General features: G+C 57.1%; 3 protein-coding genes across 4 annotated transcripts in view; 1 reads left to right on the top strand and 2 right to left on the bottom strand.

Annotated features, from left to right (window-relative positions):
• LOC102457165 (uncharacterized) overlaps positions 1 to 23,267 on the bottom strand; it is a 242,837-nt gene that overhangs the window by 143,476 nt on the left and 76,094 nt on the right. The gene's annotated exons all lie outside the window — the stretch shown is intronic.
• The window catches only part of LOC142824070 (uncharacterized), a 408,405-nt gene that overhangs the window by 129,629 nt on the left and 255,509 nt on the right, over positions 1 to 23,267 (top strand). The gene's annotated exons all lie outside the window — the stretch shown is intronic.
• LOC102443409 (zinc finger protein RFP-like) lies at positions 674 to 16,492 on the bottom strand. Of its 2 annotated transcripts, XM_075915819.1 has the most exons (7): positions 16,130 to 16,492; positions 14,829 to 15,388; positions 13,545 to 13,640; positions 11,320 to 11,517; positions 10,153 to 10,175; positions 9,951 to 10,054; positions 675 to 3,280 (listed from the first exon to the last, which is right to left on the bottom strand). In XM_075915819.1, exons 2-7 carry the CDS (start codon positions 15,243 to 15,245, stop codon positions 2,718 to 2,720), a joined length of 1,401 nt encoding a protein of 466 aa, XP_075771934.1. In that variant the 5' UTR covers positions 15,246 to 15,388; positions 16,130 to 16,492; the 3' UTR covers positions 675 to 2,717. The 2 variants fall into 2 exon arrangements, with proteins under 2 accessions (XP_075771935.1, XP_075771934.1); XM_075915820.1 differs by lacking the exons at positions 13,545 to 13,640; positions 16,130 to 16,492 and having other exon boundaries at positions 674 to 3,280; positions 14,829 to 15,621.

A 23,267-nucleotide genomic window follows, 5' to 3' on the forward strand; every position in this document is an offset into this window, starting at 1 on the left:
CTGGAATTTGACCACAGAACTGACACTTTCTTAACAGACTCCATTTTTGCTATTTAAAAAGTAAATCAATGTAACAGAAAACTGCAACGCTCTCGGTAACTTTTTAAAAATCAAACTTTAAACTTTATGGAAAAGATTGGATAGTTTGCAATTGAAAATATTTGACCTACACTTAAGGCAACTGATTTAATTTTGTGTAAAATTTTGCATCATAAAGGATGGCATTTTTTTTTGAAAATGTTCAACTATATTGATATACATTTAGATCACATCTACTTCTGATGTGATATTTGGGTGTGGTTGTGTCCTTTTTTTTTGCTCTACAAAAAATTCTGGGTTGTGGGGCCCTGCCAAAACTATTCGAATTGGGCCCCGCACTTCCTAAAGCCGGCCCTGTGCCCCAAAACCTGTGGCCTCAGCACAGGCCTCCAGCCACTGGACCAGGGCCCTGGCTGCCAGAGTGGGCCCTGGCTCCCCCCCCCCTTCCCCTCACTATGTGGCCTCAGCAGGCTCTGGCTCCCCCGCCCCCCAGAGTAGCCCTCACCACACACCAGGCCCTGGCTCCCCACCTGAGTAGCTCCCCCGCCCTGTGGCAGACCCTGGTTTCCCCAGCCCCATCCCAGAGTAGCCCCCTCACCATGCAGCATGTCCTGGCTCCCTGCCTGAGAAACACCTCCCACCCCCACCATGTGGTATGCCCTGGGCCCCCATCAGAGCAGGCCCCAGCCCCCCGCCATGCGGCAGCCCTTGGCTCCTCACTGGAGCAGCACCCCCCCACACCTCCATGCAGCAGCCCCTGGCTCCCCACCAGAGCAAACCTCCCCACCACGCAGCAGGCACTAGCCCCCCAGCAAGCCCCAGCTGGGCCCTGGCCCCTCACCACATGGCCGGAGCAGGTTGCCACCATGTGACCTCAATGCAGACCTCAGTCTCTGGACCAGGCCCTCCATTTCCCCCTACCCCCCACCACGAGGGCCACAGCAGCCCCCGCCCGCGAGAGCATGCGCCACTCACCTCTGTGGAGGAGGGAAGGAGGTGGGTGGAGAATTTTTTGTGCGCGGCTGTGCAGGTGCACACCTTAGAGGGAACGCTGCCCGGCACTTTTCAGTGCTGTCCCTCAGCCAGGGTAGAGAATCCCTTCGAGTGCAGGACACGTGTTCCGAGGACACGTAAATCTCTTTGTGGCCTTCGCAATAACCAGCTCTGCCACATCTACCCTGGCCCATGATTGCACAGATTATAGGATCCCACCCCTTTAACGCCCGGGGTGTCCACACTGGCCTAGCAAACCACCGCCACAAGAGACACGGCCCCCCCGCTCGACATTACTTCGAAGTAACGGCTCGCTGTTGCAATGCGCATGTTGTTCTTTCGAAATAAAGTCAGTTATTCTGAAATAACGCTGCTGTGCAGACATCCCCTAAATGTATGACAAACAAAACTGTGATCTTTTCCATTGATTTGTGGCTGGGAAGAAAGCAAACTTCACCACACTCCATGTTAGGAGTCATTATGTGCCAGCATCTTTAATACAATTAAGCTAATTTGTTGTGACTCGGTAAAAGAATCCCTTCTCTATTTCTTTACCAAACTGCATTTGTTGTGTCTTTATAACCAAGGACATGAAGAGCCCAACACTGCACTGAAATCAATGCACACTGGCTGCGAATATTTCTATAGAAAAATAAACTAAAGACGACGTTGCAGCAGAGATTTCTATGGAGAGGAAGGCAGGATGTCAGGTTGAGGACAGAGCGGTGTTAATTGATGCAAGAGCAGGCAGGGAGGGGCCATATCTTGATTACCAGAGATCTGTAGCTAGACAGTTGAAAATCGCAGGAGTTAATGCAGCCAGAAATTCAAAGAATATTATAAAATCACGTGAATCTAATGAGATTGGTTAATTCATTCTATGTTTTTTTTCACCTATGAATGTTCAAAGGTGCAGCGCAGTATGGGGTGTATGAGCCCTGCTTTCGAGAGAGAGCTGGTCAGGGCAAGAGAGTGAGGGAGCAGCTGCACATGTGTGTGGCTGCACTGGTTATGACACATGGACATTGTCACTGAACAGTCTAACAATGCCATAATGAATTGCATTCGCAGATATGTTTCGGATTGCTTGAAGTGCTGCAGCTGACATACACACAATGCCCTGTAAATAAGTCAAACATCGATATAGCTGTAAGGGAAGAAAAAGGTCAAAAATTGCATTTCTAAAAATAGATTTTTAATAAAAAGCTGGTGAACTGTAAAAGAAAAGGTTCTTGTGCTGACACCTTGTTACAATAACAAGTTTCTAAATTAGAAGACACTTTTTCTTTCATATTTGACACTGAGATTTCACAGAAGTAGAAAACTCTGCCAGGAGTGAAAGTCCCCTCCCCGCTCATCTGGGGCAGGGGACGGGGCAAGGTGAGGGGAGAAAACCCCACCCGCTGTCTGGCCATGTTTTGTACCAGTTTCACCCTGTGCTGGGATGGAGCAAACCCGGGGCAGAGGGAAAAGGCAGCCTGGGTTCTTTCCAGCCAGAAGGTCCCATTCACCTGGCCTGGGCTGGGCTGCCAGGTGTCCGGTTTCCCACTGGAGGCTCCAGTTGCAAAGGGAAAGGGGCAGTGACCGGTTGGTACTAAACGTCCAGGTACCTGCAGTGACCAGCCCTTCCCCTGGAGGAAGAGCCACAGCGCTGGGAGGGGCCAGTCGGTGCCGGGGGGTCACTGTCAGGGACTGAGATTCTCTCCGGACTGGGCCGGCACTGGGCAGATGGTCAGGGGACCCGCGTTGGCACCCCCAGTGTTGACACAGGGACTGAAGAAAGGGCGGAGCATCCCGGAGAAGGTGCAGGTGAAGGTGAAGAGATGGGACCTGTCAGTCACATTGTAAAACGAGACCTCGCCCGCCTCGTAGTCCAGGAAAACCCCCACCCGGCTGGGCCTGGTGCTCATGGGGAGGGGAGTCGAGGGGGAGGTGGAGACTGTGTATTTATCCCCACTCCTCAGCCACACGGCCCAGTATCCTTGTTTGGTTGTGAGTGCGACTGTCCCCTTCCTGCTCACAGATTCCCTGCAGACCCCCAGGTCCCAGCCTGTCTTGTCTCCCACCCCCACCTCCCAGTAACGCCGCCCACCCGCGAACCCCTCGGCACCCAGCACATTGGGGCCTTTATCAAATCTCTCGGGGTTGTTGGGCAGAGCCTGGCGCCTGTTTCCGTGTCTCACACGTTTCCGCCCCTCAGACAGGACGAGGTAGGGATTTGCCGTGTCCGGATCCAGCGTCACGTCCACTGGGGAGAGAGTCACAGAGTCAGGGCCGAGGGTGGGTCCCTGGGGTCAGCGGGAAATTAAGCTGTCCCCCCGTTAATTGCTGTGCGGGGGGGGGAGGGGTTATTGTCTGAAGGGAGTCAGGGCCCCTCTGCCGGTGAGGAGACACAGAGCGGGAAAAGGGCAGGAGGAGCAGGGCAGGGATGGCAAGCTGTCAGTGGGGGGAGGGGCAGGGTAATGCTGGGAGAGGAAAGGGGAGGGGCAGATGATGGGAGAGAGGGGGAGGGAGCCACCATAGGGCCAACGTGGGGCAAGAGGAGCAGGCACAAGGGGACAGAGGGGTGAGGGAAGGGGCAGTCCCCAGGAGGGCTGGGGGGAGGGGCAGATGCAAGGAGGGCAGAGGGAAGGGTGGACACCAGGGGGCAGAGGGGGAGGAAGGGAGCAGAGGGGCACAGGGGCAGACAGAGGGGTGTGGGGAAGGGCAGGCCCTAGAGAGGCAGAGGGGGGAGGAGATGTGGGCACCAGTGCGGCAGAGATGGGGTGGGGCCTACACCACAGGACCCAAAGGGGGGCCCAGGGAGGAGACCCCAGGCAGGCCGACGGGCAAAGAGAAGAGCAGGCACCAGGGAGGCAGATTCCCAGGAGCGCTGTGAGCGAGACATGAGGAGTCATCCCCCGCTCTGCGCTGATCAGGCCTCAGCTGGAGTTCTGTGTCCAGTTCTGGGCCCCACATTTCAGGAAAGAGGTGGAGAAATTGGAGGGTCCAGAGAAGAGCAACAAGAACGATGAAAGGCCTAGAGACCATGAGCTAGGAGGGGAGGCTGAAGGAATTGGGCTTGTTTAGTTTGGAAAGGAGAAGACCGAGAGGGGACTTGGCAGCAGTTTTCAAGAACCTATAAGGGTATCACGAGGAGGGGGAAATTGTTCTCCTTGGCCTCTGAGGACAGGACAAGCAGCAAGGGGCTTAAACTGCAGCAAGGGAGGTTGATGTTGGACATCAGGAAAAACTTTCTGCCTGTCGGGGGTGAGACACTGGAATAAGTTGCCTGGGGGGGTTGTGGAGTCTCCATCCCTGGAGATATTGAAGAGCAGGTTGGACAGACGCCTGTCAGGGATGGTCTGGATGGTGCTTGGTCCTGCCGTGAGGGCCGGGGACTGGACTTGCTGACTCTAGAGGTCCCTGCCAGTTCTGTGATTTTGACAGAGGCAGAGAGGGGCCTCAGTGAGGCAGAGGAGCAGTGACCAGAGGAGCTGGCACCAGGGGTTACAGGGGAATGAGGGGCCCAGGTTATGGGGGGCAGAGGGCAGGGGTAGGGGAGAACTAAGGGGAAGGTGGGAGGGGTGAGAGGGGAGGGGGCAGGTACAGGGTGGGGTGGGGAGGGGAAAGGAAAGGGGCTTGTGCTGAGGGGAGGGGGCAGGGCAGGAGGAGAAAGGGAAAGACACCAAGGGGCAGAGTGGGGGAGAGACAGATGCCAGAGGACAGGGATGGGGAAGGCACCAGGGCAGATGGTGGGGGGAGAGGGAAGGTTTGATCCCCAATGGGTTGGAAGGAGGTGAAGGCAGAGAGGGGTCTCAGGAAGGCAAAGGAGCAGAGGGGGTAGTACCAGGGGCTAGAGGGGGATGAGGGGTGCAGGGTCAGGGGGGCAGAGGGAGAGGGGCAGGGAGAACTAAGGGGAAGGTGTTGGAAATGTGAGAGGAGGGGGGAGAGGAAAGGAGCTTATGCTGAGGGGAGGGGGGCAGAGCAGGAGGAGAAAGGGGAAGCAAGGGGCAGGGTAGGGGAGAGACAAATGCCAGGGGACAGGGATGGGGAAGGCACCAGGGCAGATGGGGGGGAAGGAAGGTTTTATTCTCAGTGGGTGGGAAGGGTGGGTGCCAGGGGGTTAGAGAGGTACCAGGGGAGGGGTTAAAGGCAGGGGGCAGAGGAGGAGCAGGCAGCAATGGGGCAGGGGAGGAGCAGGCACCAGGGCTAACGGGTCAAGGGGGAGACAGTGAAGGGAAAGCGCAGGAGGAGTGGGGGAGGGGTGGGAAGGTGTCAGTGGGGCTGGGGGGAGGGGACAGGTTGATGCCATGAGAGGGAAGGGGAGGGGCAGATGAGAGGGGCAGAAGGGGGGCAATGGGGGCAAGAGGAGCAGGCACCATGAGGACAGAGGGGGGTGAAGGGAGGGGCAGCTTCCAGCCAGGATTTCCCTAGGACCCCCAGAGGGGGTGTGCACCAGTGCTCCCTCCAACTGTTCCTAGCCGTGTGCGGAATACATTTTATAACGTGCACTGAGGTGCACCCAGGACACACACAGGCTGTGGCCATGTGAACGCTAATCCGCTGTGCAGCTCCTGACTCTCCCGAGAGCTCAGGGCGGGTGTGACAGCAGGGCCCGGACGAACGCTCCTGGCAGCTGTCTGTGCCGGTGGGGCTGGTCCAGCTGCCCTGGCCAACCCACTAGTGTGTAAACAGGGTCTGAGGGAGGCCCCCCCCCAGCAGCTCGTGAGGAGCCAGGTTGGGATGATGCCAGGCCCAGCCTGTATTGCCAGGGACACGCCTGCCCTGCCTGGGGCCCGGCCCACAGAGCTGGGCTGCCCGGGATCCGTTCTGCCTGGGGCTGGGCACAAACCACTGAGGTGCCATGTGGGGTCAGGAAATGTTGGGACCCTTTTAGTGTCTGAGTGACGGGCAGCAGCAGAGCTGGGCTGGGCCTGCCTGGGTGAGGGGACCCTCAGCACCAAATCTGTGCTAGGGCTTGCCCAGGGCTCAGCTCCGGCCCCTCTGGGATCGTCCGTTCCCACCCTGGCACCTCTGGGCTCACAAATTCCTGCAGCGCCCTCCAGACTAACAGAGAGATGACTAGATTTGTTGTTGGTTGCTCAGGTGCTATAGGACCACTCGTCGCTTTTTGAGGGGTTTTTTAAGATACAGAATCAATTGGCCCCCCTCTGGCACCTCTGGGCTCAGCCCATCAGTTGGGAAAATAACAAAAGTGCTGGTGCCCGGCCCCTCTCCAGTGACACGTTAAGCTCTGGCCACCCCACATGCCCTGCACTGGGGAGCAGGGCTGGGGCTGCCAGGTGCTGGTGAGTGGCCCAGGGGGGACCCTCTCTCCCGTGCACACAGAGCTGCCTGGGCCAGACGGAGCCTTTGGCTTGGTTCAGTGACGGCTAAGCCCTGCTGGGGACAGTGTGCGGGGCTGGGCGGGGAGCGCAGCCCAGCCTGCTCTAGCTGCAAGGTTCCCCACTCAGAGCTGCCATCGCTCAGAGCTGGTGGGACCTGGAGGGACAGGCCGATGGCACGGGGAGGGGAGCAGCAGAAGGTGCCGGGGCCGGGCCATTGGGGACGGAGCAGTAGAGGAACGGTGGCGCAGAAACAGCAGCAGCCAGAACATGGGTCTGTGGGACTGTGTCAGTGACTTCACTCTAGCGCCTGCTTTGTGCCTGGGAACCTGGTAGAAAAATGTTTCCTAGGAGGCCAACACTTTTCAAATCCATTAATTGCCAAGGTCATTGTGTCACGACATCGCTAGTGCGACAGGCCAGTAGCTGGGGGAGTTTCTGTGTTGTTATTATAATGAATATTTATGCAAAATCAGCCATATTGGGTCAGACCTCTGGTCCCTCTGCCCAGTGTCCTGCCTCCTGCCACTGCAGCGCCTGGAGCAGCCAGAGGGAATGAGCAGAGGAGGGAATCGTCTAGTGATCCCTGCCCTGTCGCCCACTCCCAGCGTCCAGCACACAGAGCAGGCTGGCGCATCCCTGCCCATCCTGGCTCAGAGCCAGTGACGGAGCAACCCTCCGTGAACGGATCTTGCCCTTTCTGAGCCGTGTTGTAATTGTGGCCTTCACCCCACCCCCAGCAGAGACCCACCGGCCGACTGCGCTGCCTGAGGAAACGCTGCCTTTGTGTGGGTCAGTCTCGCTGCCTGGTCACGTCACTGGGTGCCCCTGGCTCCTGTGTGCGGTGAAGGGGAAATGACACTTCCTGACTCACGTTCTCCACATCTGCCCACATTCTCCAGGCCTCATGTGGCCCCAGGGGCAAGGAGGGGGTGGGGAATGGTGCAGGTGACAAGGGGAAAGAGAGATTTGAGGGGGATGGGAGGCAGACCCCAGAGGGCAAAAGGGCAGCAAGGAGAGGAGGTTATCAAGGGGGGAGGGCATGCAGGGCGGGTGCCAGGAGAACTGAGTTGGGCAAGGGAAGGAGCAGTCCCGGGGGAAGGGCTGAGCAGAGGGTCAGAGGCAAGCAGGGCAGAGAGCAGAGGGGCAGGCACCAGGAGGCAGAGTGGGGACAAGTGAACAGGGGAGCACAGGGGGGCAGAGAGTTGTGTGTGGAGAAGGGAGAGCTCAAGGGGGGCAGAGGAAAGGTGAGTGGAGGGGCAGGACCCAGAGGTTAGGAGAAGGGGAGGGGAGGGGCAGGATCCAGAGGGGAGTGTAGGGCGCCAATGGGCTAGAGGAGGAGGGAGGGGAAGGGGCAAACATCAGGGGCTCAAAAGGGGCCAAGGGCAGGGACTTACATGGGGCAAGCAGCGGGGAGAGGTGGGCCCAGGGGCGGGGAGCACAAAGGGGCTGGCACCAGTGGTTTGCGGAGGAGGGGTGCAGGTGTCGGGAGGCAGAGGGGAGGCAGAGGGGAGGGGAGGGGAGGGGAGGGGCAGAACTAAGGGGAAGGTGGAAGGGGGAGGGAGTGAGAGGCAAGGGGCAGGCGGGGTGGTGGTGGTGGTGGTGGTGGTGAGGGAAGGGCTCATGATGAGGCCTAGGTGGGGCAGATGCCAGGGACTAGCGGGCACAAGGGGCAGGAGGAGGCGCACAGGGGTGCAGCCTGGAGTGGGACAGGCACCAGGGCCAACAAGGGGCCAGGTGTGAAGCAGCTACTGGAGGTTGAAGGGGACAAGGGAAGGGACGGCAGCAGAGGGCGGGGGAGGGGGAGGTGCCAGGGGACAGAAGGGGGAAGGGAGGGTCAGACCGGGTGAAAAGGGGGGGACATGATGCAAGTCACATGTGAGGGTGCAGAGGGGCATGAGGAGAACCGGGGCAGAGGGCGGTGAGGGGGTGGGTGCAGAGAAGGAGGTGGGGGGTCAGGCGTTGGGAGGGCAGTGAGGGATGGGGGAGGCACCAGGAGGATGTGGGGAGGGGAAGGGGAAGGGCAGGTGTCAGGGCGATCAAGGGATGGAGCGTAAGGAGAGACATAGGAAGGGAAGGGGAGGGGAAGGACAGGTCTCCACTTCTCCGGCCCAGCCCCTCCCCCAGGGCTGCTAGGAGTGGCAGGGCAGTGGAGGATGGGAGGGGGGTGCAATTGCAAACCAATGGGCTGTTGCCAATGAGGGCAGTGGGAAGGGGAGAGGCAATTCCCCACTTCCTGCCCCCTCCACCTGGGAGAATCTGCACAGGGGCCAGTCCCAGTTCACACCCAGGTGGCTGCACTAGGGAACCCGGCTCCCACGGCCTCAGACACTGCTGTGCCGGGGCCGTGCCCCTCCCCTCACTGAGTTATGGGTCAGTAACTGCAGGTCACTGGGGCTGAGGGCTGGACTCTGGGTTCCCAGGCGGGGCTGCCCCACTGTGCTGCAGAGCCAGTCTCACCCCCACGCTCTGCCCAGGGCCGTGTTTAGACCCGGGGAGCATCTGCAGTAGCAGAGACTGAGGGACTCCACGTCAGACCCCCGGAGCCCAGCGGTTCCAGCCCCCACCTGAGGGGGGACCCACATTCCCATCCCTGCCCTGCCCCACACAGGGATGGGACCTGGGGCTCCCAGCTGGGTCCCCGCCCCTGGGCTACAGGCTGGAAGGGAAGCGGCGGCACCTGGCTCTGTCCATGGACACTCGCCAGCAAACTCAGCCTGGGGCCGGGAGCAGTTTCACTGGACCCCAAATCGAATTGTTCTGCCAATAAACTATTAGCACCTGATTGCCCAGCCCCTCTGCAAACCTGCCTGAGCAGCTGAGGTGCCCAGGCCCCAGTGACCAGCAGGGAGGGACTGTCCCCAACCCCGCGTGGTGATGGGCAGGCTGGGCTCAGGGCACCAGCTGGGACACTCCAGAGCGGCTGTGAAATGTGCCCTGGCCAGGAAAATCCCCCCAGCCCTGATCTCAGCCCACAGACCCGGCTGCCAGTGGAGACTCGGCTCCAGCCTGAACTCTCTGCCCAGAGCGACGTGTCCCCTGGGCCCTGCGAGTGGCACAGACCCTCTGCCACTTCCCCGGCGTCTCCCAGCACCGGCACTGGCCACAGAGCCCCGCCCAGAGCCCCAGGGGTGCAGGTGTCCCCAGCTAGCGAATGCTCCAGCCTCCCCCTGGCTCCCTCCACCCAGACCTGGGGCAGACAACCTGGAGACCCTCACACCAGGCTCTGCAGACACGGCAGGTTCGGCTACACATCCGGGCAGAGCCTCCCATGCGCCTGGAGAGAGACACAGACATGCCCCCATGACCCGTCTGGGCAGCCCCCAGCACATGGGCCCAGGCCAGGCCTCCCAACACCTGCTCAGTGGCCCCATTGACCCGGTCAGGGAGGGTCAGGGTGATGGGGCCAGGTCAGATCTCTGGCAAGTGCCAGCAGGTGGGTGGGAGCAGCAGGCAAACTCCCCAGCACTGAGCCCATCAGCCTCCAGCTACTGCACAGCTCCCAGCTGGGTCCACGTGTGTCCTGGGGCCCCAGGCTCTGCCCAGATACCCCGGCACCAAACAGCTCGATGTCCCAGGGGCTCCACTCACCTGCAAATCTGTTTAGAGCTTCCCTCATATCAAGACAAATTTTATACCTGCACTGCAGGTCGGTGCAAACGGCTTCGGGTTCCTGGAGTTTCATGTTTTCACTCCTAGGAAGCAAACGTCCCAACATCAGCAGCTGCCCTGAACTGGCATCGCCACAGGGCCCCCACCAGGAATACGAGGGCAGTGAAAACGGGACATGCACCTGCTCAACGTGCTTTTCACGTCCTGAAAGGAGAAAGAGAATCGATGCTTTGTGTGAACACCGGGGGCATATGCCGAAGCAATTCCCCAGCCAGGCAGCAGCCTTTCATCTAGAGAATGGATTCACCCTCCCAGGCTTCACTGTTCTGCGGCAAAACCTCCTGCGTCGTTTTGCATTTACACTCGATTCATTGTTTGTAGGTCGGACGGGAATTTAGTTAAATGGTTCTTCCTCCTAGGGACTCCGCCCCCATATCCGTGTTTAGCGACTGGTTGAGGCCAATGCTCTGGAGTCACAGCAGGGATGGGCTTAGCCCAGTATCATTTTTGCATCAAACATTTAATCTCGCAGGGCGCCCCTGGACCTCCACAATTCCCCTCCCACCCAAACAGCACCATCTGGAACTGAAGGAGCCCTTGGCCCGACACGGTTGGTCAGGAGCCCGCAGAACAAGTTTACTCTAAGTCCGGGGTGGGTAATAATTTTTGGCCGGGGCCCACTTCAAAAATATTTGAAGTGTCCCCAGGCTGCCCCAGAAGGGACGGGGCCTAAACTGGAAGGGCAGGGCCGGGAAATGATGCTTCTGGGCTTCCCACCCACAGATCATAATTGGTCTGGGGGTGGGTGAGACCCTTTGCCTCCCCTTCCCACTAGGCACCCATGCCAGGGCGAGAAGAGGCTTCACACACGCCCCCACCCCCAGGCCCTGATTGGCATGGGGGCCGAAGGGGGGATGTGAAGCCTCCTCCTGCTCCACCCCTGCCCTGCAAGGAGCACACAGCACTTCAAAGTGCCACATGCTCCTTGCAGGGCAGGAGGAGGCTTCGCATGCGTCCCTGCCCCCAGGCCAGTCAGGGCCAGGGGGCGGGGGAGCTGCGCAAAGCTTCCTTCATCCTGCCCCCACCCTGAGCGAGCATACGGCACTTTGAAGTGCCATGTGCTTGTCGCAGGGCGGAGGAAACTTTGCACACTCCCCTTACCCCATGGCTCTAAATGGCCTGGGGTTGGGGGAGCGGCAGAGTCTCCGCGGGCCAGATCAACCCATTTGGCAGGCTGAATCCAGCTCGCAGAGGCGCTTTTGCCCACCCCTGCTCTAACTCTTGGGATCCAGGCCCATGGATCCGAGCTGAAATTCTGGCTGGAGGCAGAGTTTTGACGCTGTCTCACCTTTAGCAGCTCAGCAACCAGCTGCTGACACTTCCCCTCCATCTCTGCGATCAGCTGCTGCAGAGAGGAGCTTTGCTGGGAGAGTTTGGTGACATTTTCCTGGAGCCTCTGCAGAGTCTCCCGCTCCTCCTCCCTCAGCAGCGTGTGCAGCTTGTTAAATTCACCCGCAATCATCTCTCGCCTTGCCTGCACCTCCCTCTGGAGAAAGGAAAGGAGAGAGGAACCCACAGGCCAGCGCCGAGTTAGACGGGGCCTCTGCCCGTGAAGCAGGGACTGTGAGGTCAGTGTGAAGTCTGGGAAATGTACCATAAAGGGCTGGTTTTAGCTCAGAGTGAACAGGGCCAGTCCCATGGTGGGGTTGCCCAGGGTGCTAGGTAAAGCTGCAGACTGTTAGAGCAGGCGACATGGGATGGGCACAGGGGGGAGGGAAGAAATCGAGGGAAAGGAAAGATGTACCGGGGGGGGGGGCGCACAGGGCTGGACACTCTCCCCTCTGCCCCCCGGGGTCCTGTCACAGCAGGGTGTTGGCGATGCTCATTCTTGACAACCTGCTCCCAGGGCTGCATGTTCAGCATTGAGGGCTGGTGCCAACAGCCCCGTGGGTGCCATCCTGGGGCTCACATGGGCGTTGGGCCCTCGCAGCATTGCCAGGGCTGGCTTTGGCCTCACCCAGCCTGACCATGTGCCCCATGCCCATGTGCCTACACCCTACACTCTCAGCGAGGAGCTCACTGTAACAGGCAGGGGAACCAGAACGGACGTGTTGTCCCCTGGGTTCATCTCCCAGCTACAGACAAGCCCAGGACATAAGAACAACCAGGCTGGGCCAGACCTAAATTCCAACTAGCCCAGGGTCCTCTCTGCTGACAGGGGCCAATGCCAAGTGCCCCAGAGGGAGTCAACAGAACAGTGATCCCTCTCGTCACCCATTCCCAGCTATGACAGAGGCTAGACACACCATTCCTACCCATCCTGACTAACAGCCATTGATGGACCTAACCTCCATAAATCGATCTAGTTCTTTTTTATACTCTATTAAAGTCCTGCTCTTCACAGCATCCTCTGGCAAGGAGTTCCACAGGTTAACTGTGTGCTGCATGAAGAAAAATTTCCTTTTGTTTGTTTTAAACCTGCTACCTATTCATTTATTTGGTGACACCAAGTTCCTACGTTATGGGAACAAGTAAATAACTATTCCTTACTCACTTTCTCCACATCACTCATGATTTTATAGACCTCTATCATATCCCACCTTAGTGTCCTCTTTTCTAAGCTCAAAAGTCCGTCTTTTTCATCACTCGATACAGGACCTGTTTCAAACCCCTCATCGTTTTTGTTGCCCCTTTTCTGAACCTCTTCCAGTGCCAAGAGATCTTCTTTGAGATAAGGCGACCACATCTGCATGCAGAATTCAAGCTGTGGGCGTCCCATGGTTTTATACAAAGGCCATAAGGCATTCTCTGTCTTATTGCCTCTGTATGTCTCATTGGGACAGTAACAGGAGCAGCAGAAGGTGACCGGGATGAGATGGCCATGTGGCAGCAGAGGCTGTGAAGTGGCCGAGCTCTGCCTGGGTTTACTCTGACCTGCCCCCAGCTCTGCTCACTCAGGGGGTTTCCCAGCTGCAGGGGGGTGCCAAGTGCACCATGTGCAGACATACCCCAGCTAGTTTTGATTTACCAGAGCAGGTTTATAGCCTCATCCTGGAGCTTTCAGCTACTTCATGCCTGGGAGCGCTGCCGGGGAAAGGGCTCAGAGATTATGTCTATGCTGCAGAGAGATTTTTTTTTTAAAAACGGCCATTTTTCCGAAAAAAAACTCCAGTTACATCCACGCTGCAATCGCAGTCTTTCTAAATTAAATCGAATGAACGGAGGGGTTTTTCCCAGCACTGGTAATCCTCATTCTATGAGGAAGAAGCCTTTTTGCAAAAGAGCTTTCAGAAAAAGGCATGTGTGGACGGGGAAGAGGGCGTTCTTTCAGAAGAAGAGGAAAGAGGAAAAAGCCCTGGTGGCCACTCCGTCCATAGCAATCACAGCTGACACACGAGAGAACATCCATTCAGTCTGGACATTCTCTTTTGAAAAAGCAGATCGCTTTTTCGATGTGCTTTTGTTTGCAGGCGATCTCTTTCAGAAGATGATTTCTTGGAAGGTCTCTTTCAAAAAAAGGTTCTTCTAAAAGAAGCCTGAAGGATAGCCAGAGAGATTAACCCAGGCACCCACCTGCCACTCTGCGGTTTTTTTCTCCTCTTCACTTCTCAGCACCAGGGATTCTTCCAGCTGCTCCCTGAGCAGGCCCAGGGCTCCCTGGAGTTTCTCCTGCAGGGCATCCAGGGCAACAAACAGCCGTTATCTGCTTGTCTGGCAGGCGGCGAGCGCCGTACACACTGGCCGTACACACACGAGGGACCTGGCCTGGAAGGAGGCAGCCACTCAGCTCTGCTAGCCCCAAAGGCACCCTGGGAGCAGAGATGCCTGGCTCCGAGCAGGGGCTCTGCCTACTGCAGCCACTCAGGGCAACTCCGCCCTGGTATGTTAGCGCAGGTGTCACGTCCCTACGCATGGGCCAGAAGGGAAATGGCTGGGGAGCCTCTGAATGATCCCTTCAGCTAGAGGGTGAGAGGAGCTGGGGCAGGAACCTCACTGCACCGTGCCCCGGACCCAGCCCCAGCTCCCCACTCTGCTCTCCTGTGTGTGCCCAGGCTCCCAGGGGGCCTCCCTCACAGCAAAAGCCCCCTGGGTCTGGGGGAGCAAAGACCTGTAATTGTAACTGCTCCTGGGCAGAGGTAACCCAGCGTTCTCGCCCCCTTGAGCAGCCTGTGATTCATTCACACAGCGCAGCACCGTGCCGAGCGAGGGCTGCAAAATCCCTGCTAACCCGTCAAACATCCAGTTAACCTAACGCTTCGCCAGTTAACCGGACTACACGGGACTTCACTGCTGGCTCCAGCCCCTGCGCTCCTGGGCCCGCCGGGAACAGAGGCTGCTCCAGCCAGGATGCCGAGGAAGTCCATGCTCCAACTCTACTGCACCATTGTCTTCCAGATGGTGGTGCCCAGCTTCGCTGTGGTAGCAGAGCGACCCGGGTCCAGGTTACTTCACTTCCCCGTACCATGGAGAAGGGCGGCGGGGCAGAGCAGGCTGCTGGGCCACTTCAGATCCCACCACCACACCAAGTGCGGGAAAGTAGGGGTTGGCCCCCAGTTGCCCCACATCAGGCTACCCAGTGACACCTGGTTCATGTCAGGGTACAATGGGGTGGAGCAGGAATTGGGATGGGGGAGGGGTGAAGCAGAGGTAGGGGGCAGCTGGGGGGTAAGGGAGGTTGCCCTAGATCCCATCCAGGAGGGGAGGGGGGCTTGCCCTAGATCCTATACCCCCTTGGGGACAGCCCTGGCTGTAACATAAGCACTTGACATAATTAGGTTGACGTGAGCTGCCCATGTCGCCCTAACACCACAGTGTGAACCAAGCCCCAGGACCTGCCCTGCAGAGCCTGGTCCCTACCTTGTACTCCTGGGCAGCCTCCTCGATAGGCACCACCGTGTGTGCGCGGTGCTCCCGGGACCTGTCGCACACCACACAGATGGGGACTTGATCCTCCTGGCAGAAGAGCTTCAGGGACTCCTGGTGTCTCTCGCACCCTGGCTGCCCCTCGGGCGCTGGCCCCACCGGGAGCCGCAGGCGTTTCACCAGCTCCACCAGGTTCCCCAGCTGGTCGTTGGGCCGCAGGTGTCTCTGCAGGATGGTCTCTCTGCACTGGGGGCAGGAGAACTTGGGCTCCGACTCCCCCCAGCACTGGCTGAGGCAGGCCCTGCAGTAGTTGTGCCCACACTCAATAGACACCGGATCTGTGAAAAATTCCAGGCACATGGGACACGTCGCCTCATCCTGGAAGCTCCTGGCCAGGTCCCTGGCAGCCATGGCCTCTCTGCAACCTGTCCCTGAGGGTTGGTTTTGTTTCCCGATCAAATGGAGGAAGCAGCGTAGCCTGTTCCAGCTGTTTGTTTTTTGGTTTTTTTTCCCCCCTCTAAGCAAGATGCACAACTGGGAGCCAATCACACTTGCTGGACAGAAATGAAGAAAGAAAAAAACACCACAGAAGTCAGCCCCCAGAAATGCACCAAGCTACCCAAGAAAACTCCCAGGCAGTTACAGACACACAGAACCTTGCTTGTTTAAAAGTCTCTGGGGGAGCCGTGTTAGTCTGTAACTAAAAGAAGCTTAAAAACCAACAAGTTTTCATGGGCACCGCCCACTGCTCCGTGTTTGCCGTCTGAGGCAGTGGGCTGTGCCACAAAAGCTCATGTCGCTGCTCCCGTTTATAGGTGTAGGCAAAAGCTGAAGGACTGTGCCCCGTACAGCGAGCTGGGACTGGGGAGGGACCCTGAAGGGGCAATGGGATTAATCCCCCCCCATTTACCCCTCATGTTTCACAATCAAATGGTTCCCTTTTGCACCCAATCATACTGGGGGGCTGCTGAGGCACGTGACTCGCCCCCTCATTAATGATCATCAGAGCCAGGACCCATTTGGGTACGAATGTCTCCCAGCAGCTAAGTCAGGGCTGCCCCCCCCCATAGGGTGTTCTACTGCCCCAGGCGGGGTGGAGAATGGGGGTGATAAGGGCCCCCCCGCCCCAGGGCAGGACCCAGAGTGGCCACAGACCCTGCTCCAGGCCCTCGTGTTCCCCTCCCCTCGGGCCCCACAAGCTCAGGCCCATGGGCCCCAGGGGGCTCTGTGCCCCCCCCCAGCTGCCCCCTTCTGACACGGGCTGTGACCCGCTTTGGGCCCCGCCTCGCTCTCACCCCGGGGAAAGGCCCCGTCGGGCCGAACTCGCAGCAGCGCCCCCGCTCCGGCTCCGCGGCACGTGCGGAACCCCCCCGCGTCGTGACACGCGGTGCCGGCCCCGCCCCCTGCATTCGCTGCTGCCGCCCGGCCCGGGCGCCCAATCGCTCGAAGCGGGGGCGGGGCCAGGCAGCTCCGGGTCAGAGCTAAGCCCGGGCGCGGATCCCAGAGCGGAGTCACTGATCCGCTGCGCACGCGCGGTCCGACCCCTCCCCCCTTCCTCTGCCATGCGCCGGCCGGGTTTTCAGTGCGTCCCGCCCGCCGCTCCCTGCCCCGCCCGCCTGGGCGTCTGACTCTGTGGCGCGAATTCTGAAGGAGCCGTTGGGGCCGTTACTCGCCGCGCTCCTGGTTCGCCTTCCGGTCAGCGCCGCGCGGGGGGGCGGGGCAGGAGGACTCGGAGGCGCTGAGGTGAAGTGGGCGGGAGGAGGCGGGCGGAGCAGGTGACGTGTCAGATGGGGGCGGGGCAGATACATCGCTGCGGGGCAGCGTGGGGAGAAGGAGCCAGAGAGTTGCCATGAGGCCAAATACAGATGGGGCAGAGTCTGGAGCGTGATGCTGCTGCAGGGAGCCATGGAGAGCTACCGGCTGAGCGCCTCAGACTCCTAACAACGTGCTAGTCCCATGGTGTCAGGGGCAGGACTCTGAATCCTGCGATCTGAGTTCAAATCTCAGTGCGACCGGCTGGTGAGATGTTGGCTTGTTGCAGGTAATTTGCAATCGATGCTTCTTGCTCTCCTCTCTCAATGTCCCTCTGGGCTTTCTGATCTAAGGAGTTTGGAGAAACCTGCAGTGTAGTCGTAGCCTGCTTGGTTTTGCGCAAAAACAGATCTGCAGGAATGATTCAAATGGGATCATGACTCATGCAAATGAGTGTCTCATCAGCATATTTTTTGCCAAGAAAACTCGTAGTGTAGAAGTGGCCTATAAGTAATTCCTCCTCCTGCCGATACAGCCGTGCTCACTTTAATTTCCCATCACTTTACTTACTGCACCTACACATCTTGGCTGTAAAAGGGATGCAAATTAGATACTTCGTAATTGCAAATGAAGCGGGGATTTAAATCCCCCCCCACTTCATTCCTCTTAAAATCAGGAATAAGGGATCTTTCAGAAAAGGCTTTATGTTCCGAAAGATCCCCGTCTAGACTGGCGCTTTTTTCCGGCAAAGCTCCAAGCCAGAAAAAAGCAGCAGCCATGTTTATGCAAATGAAGCAGGGGGGATTTAAATCCCCGCTTCATTTGCAATTGCGCTGTGTCTAATTTGCATCCCTTTTATGGAAAAGGGATGCAGTTTAGACACAGCCCTTCAGAATTGCACTCCTATACTCGTGCTTACGATCACATGCTTCTGTGTCACGGATTCTCTATTGTTACCATCCCTTCCAATGGGTGCTTTGCTAGGACAGTCCTGCTGTTCTGTGTTGCCAGATCCCAGGGTTTTTTAAAAGAATTCTCTTTGGTGGTTTTTTGTTTGTGTTTTTTTTTTTCAAGGTCTGGGTCACTCTGCTGACCTCACCAGAGGTGGCTCCCTCCTGTGTTTCTGCAGGGGAACAGCTAATGCATGTTCATCCGGGTCTGTAAAACACCCATTTCCTGCACCGGGGCCACTGACTGAGATACAAAATCAAACATTATTATCATATATATAGTAGTCCAGTGTCTGAGAGTCTGTAACACCGAAATGCTGGCTGTTCCCTCTGGGCAGCGCTGTTGCTGAAATGTTGGCTGTTCCCTCTGGGCGGCGCTGTTGCTGAAATACTGGCTGTTCCCTCTGGGTGGCCCATGTTGCATGGGGAGTGTGGGGCCCAAATGGCCGCTTGCTCCCCTGTGGCAGCCTGGCTGAGTGGTGCAGAATTCAGCTGAGTGCCACGGTGGTAGAGGAAGGGGGGTGGGGTGGTGATGTGTGGCATGACAGCGGCTCCAGGCCCCGCCCCCTGGCTGTGAACATCACCACCCTGCCCCCCTTCACCTACCGCCATGGCGCTTGGCTGACTTCTGCGCTACTCAGCTAGGCCGCCACGTGGGAGCAAGTAACACAAGTGACCGTTTGGACTTCATGCTCCCCATGCAGCACAAAAAGCACGGAGCCCAAACGGCCATTTGGGCTCTGCAGTCCCCCAAGTGAGAGGCAGCAGGGGGAGGAGAAGAGAAAGAGAGAGACACTGAGAGAGGCAGTAGGCGTAGGAGAGAAGACTGATGTGGAGGAGAGACCTGAAAATCCCATCTTATGACGGGCTAATTGGCTAGTCATATATATAGTAGCCCAGTGTCTGAGAGTCTGTAATGCTGAAATGCTGGCTGTTCCCTCTGGGCAACCTGTGCTGCACGGGGAGTGGAGGGCCCAAACGACCACGTGCATAGCTTGCTCCCCCATGGTGGCCTGGCTGAGCGGCGCACAAGTCAGCCAAGCACCATGATGGGAGGGGAAGGGGGCGGGGTGGTGATGTACATGGCCAAGGGGCGGGACCTGAACGAGCGTGCATCCCCGACGGAGACAGAGGAGAGCGGAGGAGACAGAGAGGAGGCGGAGGAGAGCAGGGGTGGGGGGAGGCAGTAGGAGAGTGAGAGAGAGAGAGAGAGAGCGAGAAACCGGAGGCTCAGGAGAGAAAAGCAAGATAGAAAGGGAACAGGACGTGGAGGAGAAACCCGGAAATCCTGTCTTGTGATGGGCTATTGGCTAGTTATCTTAAGAACTCTGATGTGGGTTGTGGCACTAATGCTGCTTTGCCATGACAGGTATTTACATCTGAATGTCTGCAGTTCCCTGTCTGTGCATGTTATGGAGAAACAGCATTAAGGGGTTGTCTGCCTGTGTAGACGTAGCCTTGCTGTGTAGACGTACCCTAAGACACCAGCTCCCCCATTCCCAACCTATTCCACACAGGTCTCCAAACAGCCCTCGGGTGGGACAGACTCTGGGTCCCTGCTGCCCTGGGCTGAATGTGCCCAGTGCCCAGCAGTGACAGGCCCATGTCCCACCCCACAGCCCTGAGGCAGCCAGTCCCCAGGGAGGTGACAGCTCCAGGAAACACTTGAGGTCAGATTGTGCCATGAATGGAGAATTCCTAATTTTTTTATTAAGAAGTGAGAAGCTCAGGATGGAGTTTACCAGAGAATTTTGTGCCCAGCCTGTGACCTTCCCCTCACATCTGGCTGCAGAGCCTTGTGGAGACGTGGTGCCAACATCAGCTCCAAGCCCTTTCCCTGCGCCGTGCAGTGTGAGGGGATGCTGCAGCCTCACTGCTACTGGCAGGGTGTTCGCTCCTGCAGGGTCAACATGTGCAAGGCACCAAGCTGGGAACCTCCCATCCCAGGTGCTGTGTGGCTGGGTTCCCCATGAAATGAGCACGTCCTTAACTCACAATGAGGTGAGTGTCCAGAGCCACTCACAGACTTGCAATGAAACTACAATTTGGGGGAACAACCCTCTTTCTCCCCACGAACGATGTCAGTGACACTGGGGCTGTGTCTAGACTACATGCCTCTGTCGGCAGAGTCATGTAGATTAGACACATAGGCAAAGGCAAATGAAGCCACGATTTAAATGATCGCGGCTTCATTTACATTTACATGGCTGCTGCGCTGAGCCGACAAACAGCTGATCAGCTGTTTGTTGGCTCGCGCGCTAGTCTGGACGTTCCCCCTGTCGACATCAAAGCCCTCTGTCGGCAGCCCCGTTATTCCTCGTGGAATGAGGTTTACCGGGGCTGCCGACAAAGGGCTTTGATGTCGACAGGGGGAACGTCCAGACTAGCGCGCGAGCCGACAAACAGCTGATCAGCTGTTTGTCGGCTCAGCACGGCAGCCATATAAATGTAAATGAAGCCGTGATCATTTAAATCGCGGCTTCATTTGCCTTTGCCAAAGAAACAAATCTACATGCCTCTGCCGACAGAGGCATGTAGTTTAGACGTACCCTAGGAGTGCCGCCATGGCTGTGTCTTTCTGAACATCCAGCCACCGGCCTGGGGCCAGCAGAGCAGTGAAAGTCAGCAGCAGCTGGTGTGTGTGAGCGGTAAGTCATAACATGTGAGAAACACACAGATAGGCTTGAGCTGAAGGGGGATTTTATAGGCTCTATTCTCTGCTTTATGTCTTTACAGCCTAAAGATCACAGCCCAGCCCCTTCCAGCCACAGATAAGAGCTGGAGAGATGTTACTTTCAAACATCGTAAAACCCCGTGGACCAGGGGTTCTCAAACTTTCTGATACCACAACCCCCATAAATTCTAAATGAATTTGTGTGACCCCCCCCCCCCCCCCCACTGCTCTGGGTCGCTTCCTCCCCCCTTTTCACCAGACTTCTTGTCCTATTGGGGTTCCTTCAAGGTGTTTGCGGTCCTCAACGCCCTTCCCCCCCACAGGCTTCTTCCCCCCCATCTCGTCCTCCTCTGTGCCTCTTTTCCACTCCTTGTCCCTTTGGTCTTTCATTCTTTCTCCTCTCCTCCTCCTCCTTCTCTAACCCCCCACGTGCCCTTATTTACCCCTGGGCATCCCTGACCCAATCCCCCAACCCACTGCCTGAGGGATCCTGCTCTCTCCCAGCTGGGGAAGTGATCAGTTGCCCAGCAACCATGCCCCAGCTGGCCCCTCACACATCCACTCCTGTGCCAGCCTCACTCTCCCGCCTCCTTGCCTCTTCCTGCACCTGAGCTGCACTACTGGAGTCCCGTGGCCCCGGCCACGCTGTGTGGCTTGCAGGCAACTGCCTTCTAACGCCCTGCCACTCTTTGTGGCCTGGGGGAGATGGGTCGCAAGTAAAAAAATGAATCCAGCTGTGAACCCCCTCTAGGTTGCTCATGACCCCCCTAGGAGTTGCGACCCACAGTTTGAGAAACGCTGCTATAGACAGAAGCGAAAGTAATTAAGTGGGCTTGCAGCATCTTAGGCACTACCACAAATATGTAACATGGGGTATTATGAGCTCTCGTGGGTACAACCCACTTCTTCAGATGAGAAGTGAAAGTAACAACCTTAACCCACTCCCCACCCCACTCCAGCTAACCCAGTCTCTTCCTGTTATTTTTTCTCTTTGGGCCAGTCCTGAACCCAGAATCACAGGGTATGTCTACATTGCAAAGTTAATTCAAACTAACAGACATTAGTTCAAATTAACTTTCATAGGCGCTACACAGGCAAACCGCTAGTTCGAACTTAATTTGAACTAGCAGAGCGCTTAATTCGAACTAGGTAAACCTCATTCTACAAGGACTAACGCCTAGTTCAAATTAAGTAGTTCGAATTAAGGGCTGTGTAGCCACTTAATTCGAACTAGTGGGAGGCTAGCCCTCCCCAGCTTGCCCTGGTGGCCACTCTGGGCACAACCAGGCAAACTCATCTGCCCCCCTCCCGGCCCCAGAGCCCTTAAAGGGGCACGGTCTGACTACGGTGCCTGTGCCAGGTGCAATCCTGCCAGCACCCAGCCAGCAGACCCTGCACCTGGCATGGCACTAGCCAGCCACACGCTGCCACCCAGCCCTCCCCCTCTTCCCGGGACCAGGCTGGCGGCTCCCAGGAGCCGGCCCGGGGCTGCAAGAGGCGGGCACCTACCTGGTCTAGTGCAGAGATCATGGACCTCATCCATGACCTCTGCACTAGGCACAGGAAAGTGGCCGTTTAGGACAGGAGAGCTGCCAACCTGGCCACCAAAGGCCACATGCAAACCCAGGAGCAGGTTTGCATGAAAATCAAGGTGGTCCAGTGAGACCCGCGAACCTGAACCCTGAGCTTAGAACATAAGAACGGCCGTACTGGGTCAGACCAAAGGTCCATCTAGCCCAGTAGCCTATCTGCCGACAGTGGCCCACACTAGGTACCCTGGAGGGGGTGGACCGAAGACAATGACCAAGCCATTTGTCTCGTGCCATCCTTCTCCAGACTTCCACAAAAAGAGGCCAGGGACACCATTCCTACACCCTGGCTAATAGCACTCCATGGACCCAGCCTCCATGAATTTATCTAACTTCTCTTTAAACTCTGTTATAGTCCTAGCCTTCACAGCCTCCTGCGGCAAGGAGTTCCACAGGTTGACTATTTGAAGAAGAACTTTATTTTATTAGTTTGAAGCCTGCTACCCATTCATTTCATTTGGTGTCCTCTAGTCCTTCTATTACGGGAACTAATGAAGAACTTTTCTTTATGCACCCTCTTCATACCACTCATGATTTTATAGACCTCTATCATATCCCCCCTCAGTCTCCTCTTTTCTAAGCTGAAAAGTCCATCTTTTTAGCCTCTCTTCATATGGGACCTGTTCCAAACCCCTAATCATTTTAGTTGCCCTTTTCTGAACCCTTTCCAAGGCCAAAACATCTCTTTTGAGGTGAGGAGACCACATCTGTACACAGTACTCAAGATATGGCGTACCATAGTTTTATACTTCCTCTCCTCCTTCTTCCCCTGGCTTCCCCCTTCCAGCTCCCTCCTCCCAGGTTTCCCCCTCCCCTCTCCCACCCTCTCTCTTCCCCTCTCCCACCTCCTTTTCCCAGTCTCCCCAGAGGTTAATACCCCCCCAGTTTTGTTAAATAAAGAGAGTTTCTATTTTTGAACACACATGTCCTTTATTTTTTACATCAAGAAGGGGGGCTAGGGAGGGGTAAGTGAAAGGAGGTGAGGGAGGAATGGGGCATGAGCCCCTGATGGGGAGGACTGGGTTGGCTCTGCGGGCTCCTCGGGGTAGAAACTCTCCTGCAGCCCCCCGATTGACACCCCCCCCCCGGATGGCAGCCTGCAGCAAGTGCAGCCGGGCTGATGGCTGAGTGCTGTGATGTGCCGAGTGTGGGCACTCAGGGCACTCCAAGTCAGGACTGCTTTGCTGTCCCTCATCGAGGTAAACAAGCAAGCGGGGAACCCTGAGAACTGTCTGCCCGGGGTAGGGCTCGGGTCCCTTTAAGCACTGCCCTCGGCTAGCCTGAGACAGCAGCTCCACGCTCTAAGTCCTAACCTGATGCTCTGCTGGCACTGGTTCCAGCCAGCCTTAACCTCGTTTCAGGGTCTACTCAGTGTGGACATGCTAGTTCGAATTAGCAAAACGCTAATTGGAGCTAGTTTTTAGGTCTAGATGCACTATTTCAAATTAACTAATTTGAATTAAGTTAG

The sequence above is a fragment of the Pelodiscus sinensis genome, unplaced genomic scaffold (assembly GCF_049634645.1).
Source record: "Pelodiscus sinensis isolate JC-2024 unplaced genomic scaffold, ASM4963464v1 ctg37, whole genome shotgun sequence".
In the NCBI taxonomy this organism is placed as follows: Eukaryota; Metazoa; Chordata; order Testudines; family Trionychidae; genus Pelodiscus; species Pelodiscus sinensis.

Excerpts from the sequence above, each read along its gene's own strand:
- LOC102443409 (XM_075915819.1), bottom strand. The coding sequence starts at position 15,245 with ATGGCTGCCAGGGACCTGGCCAGGAGCTTCCAGGATGAGGCGACGTGT. Across the intron at positions 13,641-14,828 it reads AGGCTGCCCAGGAGTACAAG|GAGAAACTCCAGGGAGCCCT; the intron begins GTAGGGACCAGG and ends GATGCCCTGCAG. Across the intron at positions 10,176-11,319 it reads TGGTTGCTGAGCTGCTAAAG|GACGTGAAAAGCACGTTGAG; the intron begins GTGAGACAGCGT and ends TTCTCCTTTCAG.